The sequence below is a fragment of the Nematolebias whitei genome, chromosome 1 (assembly GCF_014905685.2).
Source record: "Nematolebias whitei isolate Nwh7 chromosome 1, NemWhi1, whole genome shotgun sequence".
NCBI lineage: Eukaryota > Metazoa > Chordata > Actinopteri > Cyprinodontiformes > Rivulidae > Nematolebias > Nematolebias whitei.
Window position 1 is genome coordinate 29,713,539 of NC_056498.1, and position 18,543 is coordinate 29,732,081.

At 42.1% G+C, this 18,543-nt stretch overlaps 1 protein-coding gene across 1 annotated transcript in view; it reads left to right on the forward strand.

Annotated features, from left to right (window-relative positions):
* The window catches only part of arhgef15b (Rho guanine nucleotide exchange factor 15b), a 38,568-nt gene extending 20,877 nt beyond the window's left edge, over nucleotides 1-17,691 (forward strand). Inside the window, exons 8-16 of the mRNA XM_037683487.1 lie at nucleotides 2,431-2,583; nucleotides 2,739-2,868; nucleotides 3,887-3,961; nucleotides 5,658-5,753; nucleotides 7,026-7,180; nucleotides 11,347-11,508; nucleotides 16,149-16,228; nucleotides 16,312-16,416; nucleotides 17,451-17,691. Coding sequence (XP_037539415.1) covers nucleotides 2,431-2,583; nucleotides 2,739-2,868; nucleotides 3,887-3,961; nucleotides 5,658-5,753; nucleotides 7,026-7,180; nucleotides 11,347-11,508; nucleotides 16,149-16,228; nucleotides 16,312-16,416; nucleotides 17,451-17,605 — 1,111 coding nt within the window. The 3' untranslated portion in view covers nucleotides 17,606-17,691. The remainder of the gene's footprint in view (nucleotides 1-2,430; nucleotides 2,584-2,738; nucleotides 2,869-3,886; nucleotides 3,962-5,657; nucleotides 5,754-7,025; nucleotides 7,181-11,346; nucleotides 11,509-16,148; nucleotides 16,229-16,311; nucleotides 16,417-17,450) is intronic.
* The last annotated feature ends 852 nt before the right edge of the window (nucleotides 17,692-18,543 follow it).

Consider the following 18,543-nt stretch of genomic DNA (forward strand, 5'->3'; position numbering starts at 1 on the left):
TATTACTAACTATCGTGAGTGAGATCAGACCTGAACATTTGGGGCTTTAGCTTCCAATGTTTTCTGATAACCCAAGCTCTCAAGACAGAAGGAATTGGAAAACACGGCTCTGTTCAAATCTGCCACTGAGCGTTTAAAACACAAGCAGACCAAGTTGTCTCTGCAAGCAAGCTCTTCCTTTAGAGTCTGTGGCTTTACAACTGCAGGAGTTGGAGAAAACAAAGCATATTATCATTATAATATTCTTTATGCTATTTATAATAATACTAATTTATAATTAATATTCATAACATTATAATTCATAAATATTTATAATAATACTACATTATTAGTGTAGTAGCTGCACCCCCTGCCATAAGGACAATCAGCCTCAGCAAAATATCTCCACTGTTATCAATTAATTTCCACTCATACGGGGTGGCGAGCCCCGAATGGTGTCAAGCGCTCGGCTCATGCTGATTGGATTGCTCCAAGGATTGGTGGGGAGTTTGACTGGGGTGGTCTCCTTTTCAGTCTCCCTTGCTGAGGGAACAGGTCCAGGAGAGACACACAAGACATCCCTCTGCAGCTCCTCCTGGGGGACCCCAAGGTGTTCCCTGGTTAGCAAGTTCTGGGTTTTACCCTGGGACCTCTTCCCAGTGGGACATGCCCAGAAGACGTCCAAATGGAGGCGTCCAGAAGTTATCTGAATCAGATGCCCAAATGAAGGCGTAAGGGTGGTGCACTCGTTAAATAGTAACACAGCTGTCAGGAGAGCTCAGGGAGACACTTCAGGCTGGTCCATGTGAGGAGCTGAATTTGTGTCTCGCTGGCATGAGTGCGTGACAAAAATCTCATATTTTTGTACTCGCACCACCTGCTGACATTCCATCTTATGCATCGCCCCAAGTCAGAACTAGTTCTGATTGGTCAGAGCTTCATGAGTATGTTTGTTCATGAAAAGTGGCTGCAATCAGCTGCTCTGAGAGAGTAGCCTGCTGAGAAGCAGCTATTAGTCAAATAGCTTGTAAAAATAGTCATTGAACTTCCCTTTATGGGCGTGTGCTTTGTGTGGAACTCCAGTTTGTTTGTGCCTCCTTGGACTGAAGAAGTCCTATGGATGAAGGATGAAACGTTTCAGAAAAAAAAACATCCAGGGGACCTGGTTGAACTTTGTTGGATTATTTACCTGGATTATAGAACATGAACTTTTGAAGTGCTTTTCAATCAAGAAACTGGCATCTTTGTTTTCAAATTACGTCGCCATGGTAACTCGATATGCCAATAAGAGTAATAGCATCACTGTGCCGAGCTGGTCATTTTGATATAAAATTTGTGGGGGTACACGTTGCGGAGCAAGACCCTTTTTAGGTGGAGGTGGCTGCCTCCAATTTAAAAAACAATGGGTGGCAACTGACAAAAAAATACAACTCTAGTGCTGTATGTAGAGTTACAGAAACTAAAGTGACAGATTTGAGACATACGTGACACGCTAGGACAAATTTGACAAAGGTTTATTTTTGGCAATTTTTTTAAACGCGTTCAAAGTTCAAGCGACAGGACTGTGAACTTCTGCAACTTCAGCAAAGAAAGTGAGGACCCACAACAACAACTCAAGACGTTTCACGTTTACACGAAAACGATTTCTGGTGAAAATGGAAGAGTTTCGTTGCGTTGGAACTGTTCATTTACACGAAAATATTGAACGTTTTCTCTGACAACGGCACAATTTGAGAACGGCTTCCAGAGAGCAAACGTTCAAAAAAAAGTCCCGGTGTCCATTGTTGTGTAAACAGAAAAAAACGGCTCTTTTCTGTCAGGGAATCCTTGGCTCATGCGCAGTATGACGCGAAACATAACGGCTTCCTATAATCCACAGAAGAAGAAACTATCGACACCAGAGTACTGTTTGTGCTTCTGACTCTTCTAAATCTAACTGGCTCTCCAACACGGTGCTCATTTTCTACCTCTTAACTTAAATCATCAAAGATGGATCTCGTACAGCTCCATTCTGTTACCTAACGGATGTATGAGAAGAAGAACCACGGCTAGGAGGCGACCTGGGAGGAAAAGCCAGCGGTGGGATAGCTATAAACAGTGTAGTCGATGAGAAAGAATGGAGGGAGAACTTTCGTTGACTTTCTCCACTGTTGTAGCTGCTTTCAGGTACAACGGATTTATACGCATGCGAGACTTTCAAGTTTCAAAGAACATAGCACCAACTAGTGACATGGCGAGGGAATTGCACCTTTTCCACATCTACCGTTGCTGTGTGCACAGAGATCGTAATTGGAACGTTTTCATGTAAATGTGTGAATGGAAATGGGGAAAAAAAATCAGTTTTCATTGATCGTTGTCGTGTAAACAGGGCCTCAGTCTCCCTCGCGAATGCCTTTCCTAACTGAAGTGCGATACAGGCTTTAGTGAAACCTTTGCTGCTTGATGTTGCAGGTTCCTGAAAGACCTGGAGGACCACATCTTCAAGGACATAGTCTTCTCAGATATATGTGGCATAATCCATTACCACGCTCAGCACAACTTTCCTGCCTACATCGACTACGTTCGCAACCAGATCTACCAAGAAAAGACTTTCTCTGAGCTCAAGTAAGAAACAATATATATATATATATATATACTGCTTCAAAAGACTCGTTAAAATCACGAGTCAGCACTTAGGACTGTAAGGAACTCGGCATGCCTGCGCTCCTACAGGAATATTACAAACTAGACCACCTCTTTGTCTCTCTGCGTCTCTACAGGAAGAACAACACAAAGTTCGCCGCAGTGATCAGACATCTTCAAGAGTCGCCTCAGTGCCAGCGGCTGCCCTTCGTGTCCTTCTTGCTGCTTCCCTTCCAGCGAATCACTCGCATCAAAATGCTCATCGAGGTGAGACGCGTCACACAGATACTAGCGGAGCTCTTTATGCAGATATTCATCTCTAAATACGGAAGGCAGATCGATCCACTGGCACTTCCAGATCTTCAGGTTTATGTAGACGAGTCCCTGTTTTCAAACCCAGAAAATACGATTAAAATCTTTTAAAATGCCAACCATCGTTTATGGAGCCTTTTAAAAGTCGTAACTTTTTGAATCATATGCATGGAGAAAAAAAGCATTCTGCTTTCCTTACATACTTTTAACAAGTTATTATTAAATATAGGGAGCAGTCTTCCCATCTCTCATGTCAGTGGTGAATGATAGAAACCGGAAAAACACGTTCTCCAGCTTCAAGTCGCTTCATGTTTAAAATATTATCAGAAGTTTGAGTGAGGCGGAGAAATAAGGGAGTCAAAACACAAAAATCCCTTCATTTCTCATGTTGACACTGTTTTGAAGTCTTACACGAAGAATTTAAAGTTCCTTTTTGAAATATTTTAGGATCTCACGTATGCTAGCGCTCACAGTATCGCATTATATTTTAGTACAGTATCTGTAAAATCCACTAAAGATAGTAATAGCCATTTTGTCAATAGACAGACAAACAGATAAAGCAATTATAATATCTATTTCCTTTCATGGTTACTGATTAAAATTAATGTTTATCAACAAAATACTGAACCAGAGAACAGAAGACCCACTCAGATCTGGGAATGAGGATCACTCAGTTCAGTTGCAAGTTGGAAAATGCTGCAAACTGACTGACAAGACCCAAAAACGAGAAAATCTGGATTTCAGCTAACTTTAATGATTTAACAGAGACACAAAAGAAACTCCACGGTGTTTGTCTGCGTGGAATGTCTTCTTTTCAGAAAAAAACTTTCCTTCTTAAAGCGCTCGACTCCTTCATGTCACATCACGGGCATATGTGCACGTTGACCCAACTCTGTGACCTTTTACTGCATTTCATGGGGAAAAAATGAACTGCAGCAACTTTAAAGACAATTTCCAAACGTTGTCGTTGCAGAACATCCTGAAAAGAACAAAGCAGGGGACAAAAGAGGAGCAGGAGGCCACCAAGGCTTTGGATTCAGTGTCGAAGGTAAACGCCCTTCACTCTCCACTTTCCACTCTGCACACACATCCATATAATTTGACCCTGAAACGCTTCACACAACTGTGGAAATTTGATGTCGGCCATTGTGTGAATGATGGAGTTCCTGCTGAATGCTTTCTTTTTGTGGCGAGTGAGGTTAAAAGAATTTAAGATTGAAAAGGAAAACCTTGATACTCCCTGTAGGACTGGTACTGAAGAGAATTATGTAGTGAACCAGATAACCTCAAATCTACCAGATGGACAGAGACTGTTATTTTCATTGACCAGAATAAGTCTGAACCATCTGATGAACTTTCTTTCTTGAATTAATCAAGCAGAAAAGACAATCCTCTATAATCATTACTGTCTTACAAATGTTTTGATAATCAAATTGTGTTAGTTCACTCAATGCTTTACAGGTTGAAAAGAACTACTAATTTTTATTTTACATAAACAGTAAGTAATGATTTTTGTTCCTCATTCAGAGAAGAAATCACCTGAATATGCCTTTCTTGATTTTCTGTCTGAAATGAGCAAGCTGTCGTAAGTATGTTAAAGGTTGGTTTTCGGTCAACTAAAATGTTTACCGAGAAAAATGTCATGTTTTACTATTTGAAAAGATTACAAAGTGTGAGACTCCACGAAGTCTGCTGTTGCTGCAATAATCTTTTCTGTATGTTGTAAACAATCCTTGACTTATGATAACATCTTACGTCACAAATCCACTCCTCTTTCTGGTCCTTCCACGAATCAGAAAGCTCTAAATTGAACAGGAAGTCGACCCAAATAAAATGTGGCAACTTCTCAGTTCATAGAGAAGAGAAGGAATAGAGAATTATGGATTCCAGAATTCCAAGAGAATGAGAGTTCTGAGAGATGTTGGAATGAGAGCTGACAACAGGTCCGATAGTCCAACAGAATGAGCAGATTGAGAGTGCAGCCGGTTATGAAGAGTTTGGAGTTATGAAGAATCCAGGGACGTTTGGGATTATAAGTCTGTTTTGAGCTAACCACGCACGACTCTCCGAGGATTTTTAGCTGTGCTTAACGGAGGCGCTGGAAACAGTCTGAAGGATGCTTACTGAGCTGATCTATCGTCAAACCAGGTAAAGGCTTCTTCTTCGACTAAAGTGTACCGTGGACGGGCTGAGGATCTGACGGAGCGTGCAATTTCTGGTTAAACAGATTAAACTTCCCTCACACAGTTCTCTGTAAGATAATCTCCTTTCACTCTAAAACCCACCTCTCTCTCTCATAAATCAGTACAGATATTTTAGAAATATCTTAAGCAAAGTCCTCAAATCACCGCCGAGTGATTTGAAGTTCATTTTCTGTGAAACTGTCTGTTATTATTTTCATATTTTGCCAAATTAATGTAAATGTTTGATGTTAAACTTTGATTCTGAAAATAAATGATTCCATTCATTTGATGGGTCAAAGATAAATAACGTCTCTCGTTACATTTCTGTTAAATTCAATGCACGACATTTACAGTCAGAAAAATGAAGAACTCGTGAAAAGTATGCATAAATATATATCCATATATTTGTCATACAACAAGTGACACGTATCTCACGTGTCTCACTACAATTATAACCTGACTTTTTAGAAGCGAAGTGTTTATAAATGTAAGTAATTAGACAACTGTTATAAGTAACTTGATAACAGGAAGTAATTTGATAACTCTTTTGATCAAACACAGATTATCGACAAGTGTAACACGGAGGTGGGGAAGATGAGACAGGTGGAGGAGTTGGTTCATCTCTCTCGCATGCTGGAGTTTGATAGTAAAGTCAAGGTGAGTTTACACTTGCACGCACAAATATAAACAGGAGTTTCATTTGCCAATATTTTGTGTATACTATGAACTAGGCGTGAGCCATTGTGAGATTCTGATAATATGGTAAAGTTGGAAAAAATACAAGTTCACAGAATTAAAAACCAGAATGTAAAAATCTTCTCTCCGAGATGTTTTCTTTCAAACTCATAGTTGTGGGTAATGCAGTTAAAATGTTGTAAATCAATTATGGCTGTCCCTCAAAGCTTTGTACTCGTGTCCCTAAATTTGTTGTTTAGGAAGACTTGTGCTAGGAGAGAAAATAGTTCATTTGAACTCAAGTTTATTGATATTGCAGTATCTGCGTTAGATGACAATATTACAAAGGGTTCCAAAAAGTACCGAACACAAACTGCTTGCCAACAATACAAATGTGGCTATCAAAGCCCCCACCCCCCAGTCAGCACATGGAGACTGTTGTAAACTCTGTAATGACAGAACATGTGAGTTTCACTTTTGATATTGGGGTGGCTGTGGAGCAGTGGTAGAGCTCAAAAGGTAGACTTGGGACTAGAAAGTTGCATGTTGGATTCCCCGTCATGCCCACATGTTGGGGTGTACTTGAGCAAGACACCCAATCCCAACTGCCTCCTGGGTGGTTAAATAGCTGCCCGCTGCTCCACTTGGGTGTAACGCATGGGTCAAATGCAGAGCACAAATTTCGTCATCGTATGGGATCATGCACTGATGACTGTACATTGCACATTCACCTTCAGTGCAACTGATTTTCCATTCCCTCATTCTCTTTAACCATTTCTTGCTTTTCGGGTCCCAGAGGTTGCTGGTGCCCATGTCCAGCAGTCACTGTGCAAGAGACGGGGTACATCCTGGACAGGTCTCCAGTCCATCACAGGGACACATAGAGACAAAACGAGACAAACGACCATTCACTCTCTCGCTCACACCTAGAGACAATTTAGAGTTACCAATCAGCCTAACATGCATGTTTTTGGTCTGTGGGAGGAAACTGGAGTACCCAGAGAAAACCCATGCATGCACAAAGAGAACACACAAACTCCACCTAGCAACTGATTTTGTCAATTCAGTATTCAACACTAATGTTCCTGCATGCTTTACTCGTATCATGCAGACCTATTCCCTAATTTATACATTTTCTGTTGCGATATAAAAACCTGTGTGGAGTATATAGTTTGAATGTTACATATTGGGACAGCACTGATGCCGTTTGTTCGTAATTATTCTGAACAACTCTTAATTGTCCGTCCTCGTCAGGCAATCCCGATCATCTCAGAGACTCGATTTCTGGAGAAGAAGGGCGAGCTTCAGGAAATGTCCAGAGGAAAAACTATTGTCAACATGAGGATGAAGTTCAATCCTGTAAACCTCTTCCTTTTCAATGATCTGCTCATCATTGCTGTCAAGAAAAGGTACGGCAGAATAAACTTTCTGATCCATTCCTATTATACGCCAGAAGGGTTGTATTATGTTATGGAGCATATCGTCCTCTGTCTGTCCATTATTTCATGGTTTTCTCTTCAGCTCAACTTCTCTTTCACCTTTTATAGGAGTTTGATAAAACTTGGTGGGAAGTATTATCATGATAAGAGGCTGTGCATATTGTCATTATTTTGTGCTGCTCCATTTCTTACCAGAGTTGTGGCCCTTTTCTATATTTCATACATAGAGATTCTTTGTCAGCTCACTTTAAAGCATGGATTACCATTTTTACAAAACTTTTTTCCCCTTTAAATTAAAAATTCATTTGGGTAACTATCACTGATGGTTTATTTACAACATGGTGAAAACTCTTTAATAAGAAGTATTGCTTTAATAGGTTTAAGGCAAATGTATTTCTATTCCTTTATATATTGCTCTGCTTGCGGTGCGCTTGTTTTTTAAAGCAACATTGTTTATAGCTGTAAAACAGTACCTACACAAACCATTGACACTAGTGTCATGAGGCAAATATTAAAAACCCACAATGCAGACGTAAACACAAGCAAATGGTGTGAAAATGCCAAAGATTTTAATAAATAAGGCAAAAATTGGAGAAGCAGCAACAAACTAGCATTACAAACAAAACACTGGAACAGAAATGAAACAAGACTGTAAACACAAAGATCTAGGAAACCAGAAATAGTTTGACTGACTAGTGATTCAGTGAAAACCAGAATTTAATGTACAATGAGATAAATGATTGCCGAGTGATCACAGCTGAGCTGATAAGTTATGAGGAGCAGGAAGCAAGACAGACTGAGATAATTGGCAGAGGACCTTAAAAAATCATCCTGAACCCAAGGCATCTAAAAAAATGGTAATTTCTCTTAAAACAACAACAAATAACTCAAACTACTAAACAAACACAAATTCTCAGGATCGTGACTAGTTATTTCAAAATAAGTATTGTGTTGATTCATAATTGGATGAAAGAAGCTTACTGAAAAAAATGTAGCATTTAATACTACAATCACATAAATCATAAAGAAAAGTTAACTCAGGGTGATTTATGAATGTGTAATTGTTTTTATTCATCCATCCACCTTCTCACGATTATTCGTAATCGGGTCGCGGAGGCAACAGGTCCAAGAGAGAAACCCAGACATCCCTCTACCCAGTGACACTTTTCAGCTCGTTCTGGGAGACGCTGAATCGTTCTCAGGCCAGACAAGATGCAAAATCCCTTCAACGACTTCGGGGTCTTCCCCGGGGCCTCCTACCAATGGGACGTGCCTGGAAAACCTCTAAAGGGAGGTGTCCAAGAGGCATCCTAATCAGATGCCCGAACCACCTTAACCGACTCCTTTCGATGCGAAGGAGCAGTGGCTCTACTCCGATCTCCACCCAGATGATGGAGCGTCTCACCCTATCTCTAAGGCTAAGCCGGCCACCCTGCGAAGGAAGCCCATTTCTGCCACTTATATCCAGGATCTTGTTCTTTTGGTCAGGATCCAAACCTCGTAAACATAGGTAAGGGATGGAAGGTAGAAAGTCCAGTAAATCGAGAGCTTTGCCTTTCGACTCAGTTCTCTCTTCACCACAGACAGACCGAAGCAATGCCCTCATTATGGGGCTGAGATGGTGTAGAGGTAGGGCAACTAACTTGGGACCAGAAAGTCAAAAGTTCAACTCCCTGCCGTGCGCACATGTTGTGGTGTCCTTGAGCAAGACACCTAATCTCTAACTGCTCTTCAGGCGCTTACATAGCTGCACACTGCCCCACCTGGGTGTATCTCATGTGTGATGAGTTAAATACAGAGAACTAATTTGGTCATTGTACGGAAACATACAATGATGACAACACAGCACTTATTACTGAGGAGGAAGCCCCAATCTGTTGATCCATCTCCCACTCCATCCTACCATCACTCGTGAACAAGACGCCCAGATACTTGAACTCCTCCCCCTGAGGCAAACACTCTCCCCCGACCCGGAGGTGGCATTCCACTCATTTCTGGTCGAGAATCATGGCCTCATACTTTGAGGAGCTGACTCTTATTCCCCTGCTTCACACTCGGCTGCGAACTACCCCAGTATACGCTGAAGGTCTTGGCCTGAATATGCCAACAGAACCACATCATCCGCTTAAAGCAGAGATGAGACGCTGAGGTTCCCATACCAGACACCCTCTTCTTCACGACTGTGTCTCAAGATCCTGTCTATGAACACCACAAACAAGATCTGAGACAAGGGAGAGACCTGGCGGAGTTCAACCTGCATTAGGAACGCACTCAGCTTTGTGTCAAGAATGTGGACACAGTTTCTACTTTGGTTTTATAGGGATAACACTTAAAGGCAAACCAGGCACTTCATGCCCCCCACAGAATGCCTCAAAGAACATGGTCATAAGCTTTCTCCTTGTCCACAAAACACGTAGACTGGAGAGGCAAACTGTCATGACCCCCTTATCATCTCTGCAAGGGTGAAGATCTAGTCCACTGTTCAACGACTAGGACAAAAACCACACTGCTCCTCTTCAATCTGTTGTTTGACAATCGGTCAGAGTCTCCCTTCCAACATCCTGGAGTAAACTTTCCCAGCTAGTGTGAGAAGTGTGATTCCGCAATCATTGGAACACACCCTAGTCCCCCTTTTTAAAAATGGTAACTGCCACCCTGGTCTGCCACTCCACAGGTGTTGTTCCAATCCTCCATGCAACATTGAAGAGACGTGTCAACCATGACTGCCCTACAACATCCATGTCTTTCAGCATCTACGGGCAAATCTCATCCACCTCGGCACCCTGCCACCAATTAGCTTTTTGACTACTTCGGTGACCTCTGCCATGATAATGGACTCATCTTCCCTCAAGTCCCCAGACTCAAGGTGGACATGGTGGGTGGAGATCCTTGAAGTGCTCCTTACACCACTCTATAATATCCTCCGTCCAGGTCAGCAACCCCCCAAGTACAACCTGGGATAAGGTCCGCTTTCCTTTCCTGATTCATCGAACCATTTGCCAGAACCTCCTCGTGGCCTACCGAAAGTCCTTCTCCATGGCCTCCCCAAATTCCTCCCATGCCCATGTTTTTGCATCTGTGACCACTGAAGCTGCAGTCCTTCTTTGGTTGCTGCCACAACAGGCACCAGTGACCTTCAGACCAAAGCTCCTGGAAGCTGCATTGGCAATAGAGGCCCTGAACATGGCCCATTCAGATTCTACGTCCCTGACCTCCCCCGAGATATATGAAAAACTCTCCTGGAGGTGTGAGTTGAAGATCGTACAGAAGGGGCCTCCACCAGACATTCCCAGTTCACCCTCACTATATGTTTGGGTTTATGTGGTCTGTCCAGCCGAATGGTGTTCATTTATTGGACTTCTGTGCTAGGCATGGACTGTCCATAATGAACATCATGTTTAAGCATAGGGTGGTTCATAAGTGTACTTGGTACCAGACCACCTTAGCTCAAAGGTTGATGATCGATTTTGTAATTCGTGTTGTCAGACTTGCATTTCTATGTCTTGGACAATCGGGTGAAGAGAGGGGCAGAGCTGTCAACTAATCACCACCTGGTGGTGAGTTGGATCCACTGCCGGGGGGTTTATTCATAAATCATTATAAAATACAAGTATGATTTAAAAACATTCAAGTTATGTAAGTAAATTTGGAGAGGAAAAACAAAACACTGTTATTAAAGAGATATCTATTTTTGACCAACAAATCATCCTTAATAACTACACAGTCAGATCGTGTGAAGTAAGAAGAGTTTATTCTGAGTTCGTTCAACTTGGGTAAAACTCAACCTTGTTAATTTCAAGTTTGTATTGAATCAACTCAATGGGTTGAAAAAGCTCTTCCAGCTGTCATAACACCTCGATACAAATGAAGAATATCACTGTAAAAAAGCGTGATTCTTTGAATTTCTGTCCTCTGGAGACGATTCTTGACTCATCATATTAAACAGGAAGTGACACAAAAAATGTTTAAGTGAAGTGAAGAGCCAAAATATCTGGTACAGTTTATGCAGAGTGTGTAAATATATATTTTTTTACTGCATCAGGCATATTTTTGGTGTTTCCGATTAAACCTAGTCTTTGCGGTCCTACATTCCCATTTTGATTTACGTCTTTTCTTGTGCGTTTGATCCTGAACAGCGGAGAGCGCTTCCTGGTGACGGACTACGCTCACCGCTCTCTGGTGCAGGTTCAGCCATTAGAAGACGACAGCAGCATTGCCTATGAGAACTGCTTCAACTTCATCATACTGGAAAACAGCCAGGGACGCATGATTGAGCGGTTAATTAAAGCACCTTCCAAGTGAGTTCCTATGCACACGCTGATTACCTGAACACATCAAACCCTAACGTTCGTTCCACCAAAACAAATCTGGTTTATTGAAGCTTGTCAAACAGAAAACACTGAGGCTGTTTGTCAAAGATGTAAATAATCTAATGTCACTTTAACGCTTAAGCTTTATTCAACAATAACCAAATGTCTTCTCATAAAAATAAAGCGGCTCAACAATGTGGTGGCTCTCGGCATGTTTCTCTGGAACTACGTGTTCTTGTTCATAGCATTTGTTTTGATGTATCATGAGGACACTTCCACTTCGTATTCCTCTTCAGCACTTACCTCTTATCACTTAACCTTTTAAGTAGCTTGCGATACGACGCAGCATACTTCGAAACAAGCACCTTTTCTTGTTTCGCCCTGTCAAGAAGGGTTGTCTGCCGAGACATCTCTCATACAGAGAACCATGTTTACACTAGTATCCTAAAGATCACGTAAACACACCTGAAGTGACTCTTGTGGCACATTCCAGTGTAGCAGATGACACCTGTCCAAGTTTACACATTTTATTAGAGGTTGACCGTAGGCCTGGCACGATAAACAATAAATCAATTAATCGCGTAATAAATAAAAATTATCAACCTCATTTTCATTTATCGGCTTTATCGTTTCTTCGTGTCTCTCTCTTTCAACTGAAGACACTGGATGACAAAAGGCTCAATTGTGGTGCTCTTCACTGACCCCTTCCTTTCTCTTTAAAATCCATTTAACCGTCCATAATCACGTTTTTGGATCGTTAAAAGCAGCTAAGCTGAGAAGCTAAGCTACGAGCTAAGCTAACGGGCTGACTTCAGGGAAAAAACCTCCATCTTGTCGAAGCTCCAAAATTCACAGTTGAATCTTGTGCCTTCATGTAACAAGTTGTTTTTCTCTGCAAAAAGAAGCTGAGAACTTGTTTACTGAGTTTTTATTGAAAGCCTTTTGTGAAAAATGCTATGCTAAAGAGCTCAAACCACACTGAACGTCTGCCATTTTGAGAACCAAATAAAGGAAGGAGAGACAGCCCATGTCACGTCAAGGGGCCTCCCTCCCATTTTTCTTAAAGAGAAACGCTGCTTGCTCCCTTACTATCCATCCTTAAATTCAGTCTTATACTGCCATCTGGTGTTCAAAAAAGTTACTACATGCAAAACAAATTAACCAACATTTCTTCTTAAATTTCACTGTAATTATTACTAATTGTCAAATTTCAAACAATATTATTGTTTATCGCAATAATTTCTGAGACAATTAATCGCCCAGCAAGATTTGTTATCATGACAGGCCTAGCTGACCGTTTAGTGGCTGTCCACAGGGAATGGTTTGTTTCCCCTTTGGAACAAATGTTTTTTTTGTTCCAGAGGGGGGGGGGGGGGGGGGGGATATATAAACATTTGTTGATGTCATAGCTCCACCTCTAATCTAACCCACAACCTTATGGCGTCCTCTTCTTATTGTATTTGTATTTTATATTCTACCTGAAAGCATTGTGCCCATACTCCACGCCTTGTTTCCTGTTTTTGGTGTATTTTTAGACAGCGTTACAGCACCCCCCACAGGCCTCACATAGTTACTACAGCATTTTGACATTTTCTGTGTTTGTGATTCTTCTGATTCTGTGCAGCTATAGACATTTGTAGAAATGATGCCATGCATAGCAGATATTTTAGAAATTACATAAGCTTGTTTTAAAAAATTTATGACCAGTGACCCAAATCAATACATTTTAGACCTGACTGGTGACTGGTTGGTCTGAAAATAAATATTTCCAACCAGTGAACACACATTCAGAACATCAGAATCTGCCTTGAAAACTGTGGTTAGTGCAACTTTAATAAGGAAAGAAAAGACAAGATTTACTTAGAATGGGTTTAAATATTTGTGTCAGTTCCTACATTTGGGTAGATGAAAGTCAAAAGAGAGAATAACACAAGACTCAGAATGTTTTTAGTATTCTCCTAAATTAGTCGTGAAGCATGTTTTTCTGTTGACACATTCGACAAACGCTGTTCCAGCTCAAACAAAAAGCACTCTGCCTTGAAAGGCACTCAAATTGCCGGAAACACTCCGACAAGTCAAACATAAGACTGTGCTGCTGAAATAACTTGTGCTCAGATGTGGCTGCTATTAACCATTTGAAAAAAATATTACAAAAGTCAACTGCAAGAGTTGATATCTTTTTTTTAAACTGGATGTGTTTCTGCAGTTGTTTATTTTAGCCAGTCATGCTTCTAAACTTTGATACACGTTATTCTCTGGGGTTAGTTATCTTTACACACTTGTGTAGATTTATGCTGCGAGACAAAATGCACTCGTCTTTGTTGACAGTAAACACGAGGACTGGTTTTGAAGCGAGTGCTGGTTCCTGCTATCATTAAGGCCCAAGTTTGAACAAAATTCCAAATATTTCTAACATGTCAAATATTTGTACTCAGTCGTTCCTACAGTTCCAGTGAAACAAGCTGAAGCTGCATCGACTGAGCAGCCATCAACAGTTCAGTTTTAGATGTCCAGTCAGTTTCCCAATGAACAGATCTGGATCTAGAAGTGCCTTTTTTTTGGGGCTGGATAGTTTTAAGTTCTTTGCACATCATTTGATCAGCTGTCACAATGTTAAGGTAGGTGATACGTGTCAAAGGACTGTCCACTTGAATCCCTCCGTCAGGCTCTGGGTCTGCTCTGAAGCCTTTTCCCAGACCAACATACCTGGAGAAACTCCAGAGGGACGTGTCTATGAGGCGTCCTAATCAGATGCCCAAACCACCTGAGCTGATCCCTTTTTATTTCTTACCTTCTAGAAGCTCATTTCAGCATCTTGAATCTGGATTCTTATTCTTTTATTCCACAATCCAAATCAATGCCCTCATTATAATCTTTAATTCTTCGGTCCAGTTCCTGCTCCACCCTGTCTTTATTCTTGAAACTGATATTTGAACTCTTCATCCCCATCTTCTACCGCGTATCTGTAGTCGGGTCATAGAGGCAACATGTCCAGAAGAGACCCAGACATTCCTCTCCCCAGCGACACTCTCCAGCTCCTCCTGGGGGACCCCAGCCTGAGAGGATACACCATCTTTCCAGTGAGTTCTGGGTCTGCCTTGGAGTGGAACGTGCCTAGAAAACCTCCAAAGGGAGGTGTCCACATCAGAAGCCTGAACCACCTCAAATGACTCCTTTTGATTTGAAGGAGCAGCTGCTCTTCTGAGCTCCCCCTTGATCATGGAGCTCCTCACCCTTTCTCCAAGGCTGAGCCTGGCCACCCTACGAAGGAAGCTCACTTCAGCCATTTGTATCCTGGATCTCATTCTTTCGGTCATGATCCAAACCTGGTGGCCACAGATCAGGGTTAGAACGTAGACTGACCAGTAAATCCAGAGATTTGCCTTTTGACTCAACTTTTTCTTCACCGCGACTGACTAAAGCAACACTGTCATTACTGAGGATGAGGTCCCTGTCTGTCAGTCCATTTCCTGCTCCATCCTGACATCACTCGTGATTTTTGCATTTGAAGAGCAGGAAGGAGGCCCCGAGGTTGCCAAACCAGAGACCCTCCTTTCTTTGACTGCGTCTTGAGATCCTGTTCATGAACAACCCAAAAAGGATCAGAGACATAAGGAGTCCATTTCACATCGACATTGCGGACTGAATGAATTGGACCCTCTGTTTCACTCTTACAGATTCTTCTGTTCAGTGTCGCAGGGAGCCGGTGCCCATCTCCAGCAGTCATTGGGAAAAAGATCGAGTACTTGTTGGACAGGTTGTTGGGCCGTCATGGCACAGACCCAGTCTGCTCTAATTCAGTCAGCATAACCAGTTACTGCAACTAGGCCTGTCGCGATAAACAATAAATCAATCGCATGATAAATGAAAATTATCTACTTTATTTTCGTTTATCGACTTTATCGTTTCTTCGTGTCTCTCTTCTCTTTCCACTGAACACTGGATAACAAAAGGCTCAACTCCGGTGCTCTTAACTGACCCTCCCTTTCTCTTTTCTTTTAAAAATTTGTTTAAACTATCCAAAATTGCGTTTTTGGATCGTTAAAAGCAGCTAAAATGAGAAGCTAAGCTAACAGGCCAACCTTGGGGAAAAAAACCTCCGTCTTGTCGAAGCTCCAAAATTCATGGTTGAAACCCGTGCCTTCGTCCAAAAAGTTTTTTTCTCGGCAAAAAGAAGCTGAGAACTTGTTTACTGATTTTTTGTTAAAAGCTTTGTGTGAAAAATGCTATGCTAAAGAGCTCCACCACACCGAGCGTCTGCCATTTCGAGAACCGAAGAGACAGCCCATGTCACGTGACACATCTTAAAGAGACATGCTGCTCGCTCCCTCACTATCCATCCTTCGGTTCAGTCTTACTCTACCATTCAGTGGGCAAAAAAGGTACTACATACAAAAATTAACCAACATTTCTTCTTAAATTCGACAGTAATTACTAATTATTGTCAAATTTCAAACAATATTATCGTTTATCACAATAATTTCTGAAACAATTAATCGCTCAGCAAAATTTGTTATCGTGACTGGCCTAACTGCAACATGAAATGTTCCCACACCGATTCAGAATAAAGTTTTCATCATGTCAAAAATATATTTCAGGCTGGAGTCAAAGCTTGTTTCTATCAACAGGTCCGACATGCACAGATGGTTGGCAGCTTTTCCAGATCCCAGCATCCAAGACGACGAGGAAAGGATTTACGAGGACTTCGGTAAGAAAGACACGCACTCGATCCGCGCGAACAGCCTGAACGTGTTTTGTATCGATCTGCACTGAAGGTTGCGTTTGCATCAGACTGTCCTCAGGTGCAGTGCGTGGAGCAGTACGTCGCAGAGCAAGCAGACGAGCTCAGCCTGGAGCCCGCCGAGATCGTCAACGTCATCCGCAAAACCAACGAGGGTAAGAATGAGCAGAAACGATCATAATCATTTCCCTTTCCTCAGCTCTGTAGCTGACGTCCCCAACTCCGTTTGTCTAAATTCCTCGCCTCGACCCTCCAATTTAGCAGTTTATTGATTTTCCTTTTGCCTTTCTTGTTGGGCTGGACGATACGGCCAAAACTTTTATCACGATATATTTCTTAATTTCGGTCGATAACGATATAATTCCGATATCGATATGAACAATAAAAAAAACTCAGAAAAACTGTACAAATAAATTAATGTTCACCTTTTATTTGTATTTAGCCTTCAAAAAAATTTGAAATCACCGCCAAATAAACATAAAACTCTCAACTTTGTCAATATTAATAGTTTTAACTTTAAACAACATAACCTAACGTAGATGTTTGCTGCATGGGTTTCTCTTTTGATACAGCTGGGGGTGTTGTTTCAGGGGCACGTTGGCTCAAACTTTTATTGTGCTTCATCTTCTGACTCTCAGCACATTCTATAAAGTTCGATGTGTTTCCACCGCTTGTTGGAACGACTCTCTCGTCACATTTTTGCAGCACACAGAAACCTGCAGTTTATCGGCTCTCAGATAGCCGAACCACTTCCACACCGCCGAATTAGCTTGTTCAGTCACATTCTGACGGTCATGGGAGCTCATTTTGAAGCGAAAACTTAACACGCGTTAGAGATTAGCCTAGCCTATCCCGCTACCGCTAACTCCTTCTGGACTCGAGCTCTGCGGAACATCTGCGTCACCACGCACTTACGTAGTTGTGTCGCACCTTTTACTGTCCGGGTTGAAACTGAAACTGCCGCTTCAACCTGAGCAGAAAAAGAAACGTGTCAGTGAAACGCTGTAATCCTATCCAAATATCGAAAATGTGCTTAAAACTCATATCCCCGGTATTGAATAAAAGTATATCGTGATGTATATCGATATCGAATTATTGTGCAGCCCTACTTTCTTGCATGAACGACGCAAACCCTCAATCTTCCCTCGTTTGCCCTCCTCCCCCCTGCTCCTGTGTTGTTTGTTTCCAGGTTGGTACGAAGGGTGCCGCCTGTCCGACGGTCAGAGGGGTTGGTTCCCTATAGCAAACGTCATCGAGATCACCAACGAACACGTGAGGAGAAGGAACCTCCTGGAGCGCTACAGGGTCTCTCAGGCTGCGAGCATGCTCAGCAAGACCCGCTGAGACCCAACTCATCACCTGAAGCACGACGTGCGACTTTTAAAAGAGCCACAACTGTAATTTAATATTTCACTGGATGCTGAGAAAGTACCCGGCGTGTACGCATCGCTTCTGTCAGCGAAGCGTTAAAAAATGCACGCTCCCATCATTCCGGACATAGTTGGAGATGACCGAGTGTTACTGTAAACACACTGCAGCTTTAATGGTTTGTCATACAGGTTGACATTCTCGTCATTCTCAGGAACCAGTTCGGCTTCACCGAGGGGGTCAGCCGCCTCAGCAGCATTAACATTTAAAACACTCGGCTCTAAATCAATCAGCAAGTGCCTTCGGTTCAGTTCATTTACACATGACGAAGCAGGAAAAATGCTCGTCGGTGACGCGTGAGCAGAACTGCAGCGCCCCCTGCAGCTTGTGATCAGTGACTGCACTGGAAATGTACAGTATGTTAGATATTTTTTTTTTTTATTAGTTCTGCTCCACACCTTAGTGACTGTACTTTTAATGACTAAATGTTTGTACAGGAAGCTCAACATTTTTATTAAACTGACTCGCACAACCTTCTGCGAAAAAACTGTCTGTTTTACACCTTTCAAACAAAAGAGGAATATTTGTCTTAAAGTCACACAAGTAAAGTTAAAAACTATTTCAAAATAATCATAAAACATGTACGAGTTACTTTAATAAATAAGTAACTCCCCGAAAATTCTCGGGTTGTACAGAATCACCGCAAACTCCCTGAAGTCACTGCGTCCGCGAGGTTGAGGAGCACGAACACGGCGTCCTCCTCCGACTCCGTCAGCAGCTGCTCCTTCGGTCTGCTCCTCTTCTTGGGATTTAACGACCCCCAGGGCGCGGCGGCGTTGCTTTCACGCTCGTCCTGCACGGACCAGATGTGGCCACGGCTGTCGGTGTCATATTTTGGGGACGTTTTGGTGCTC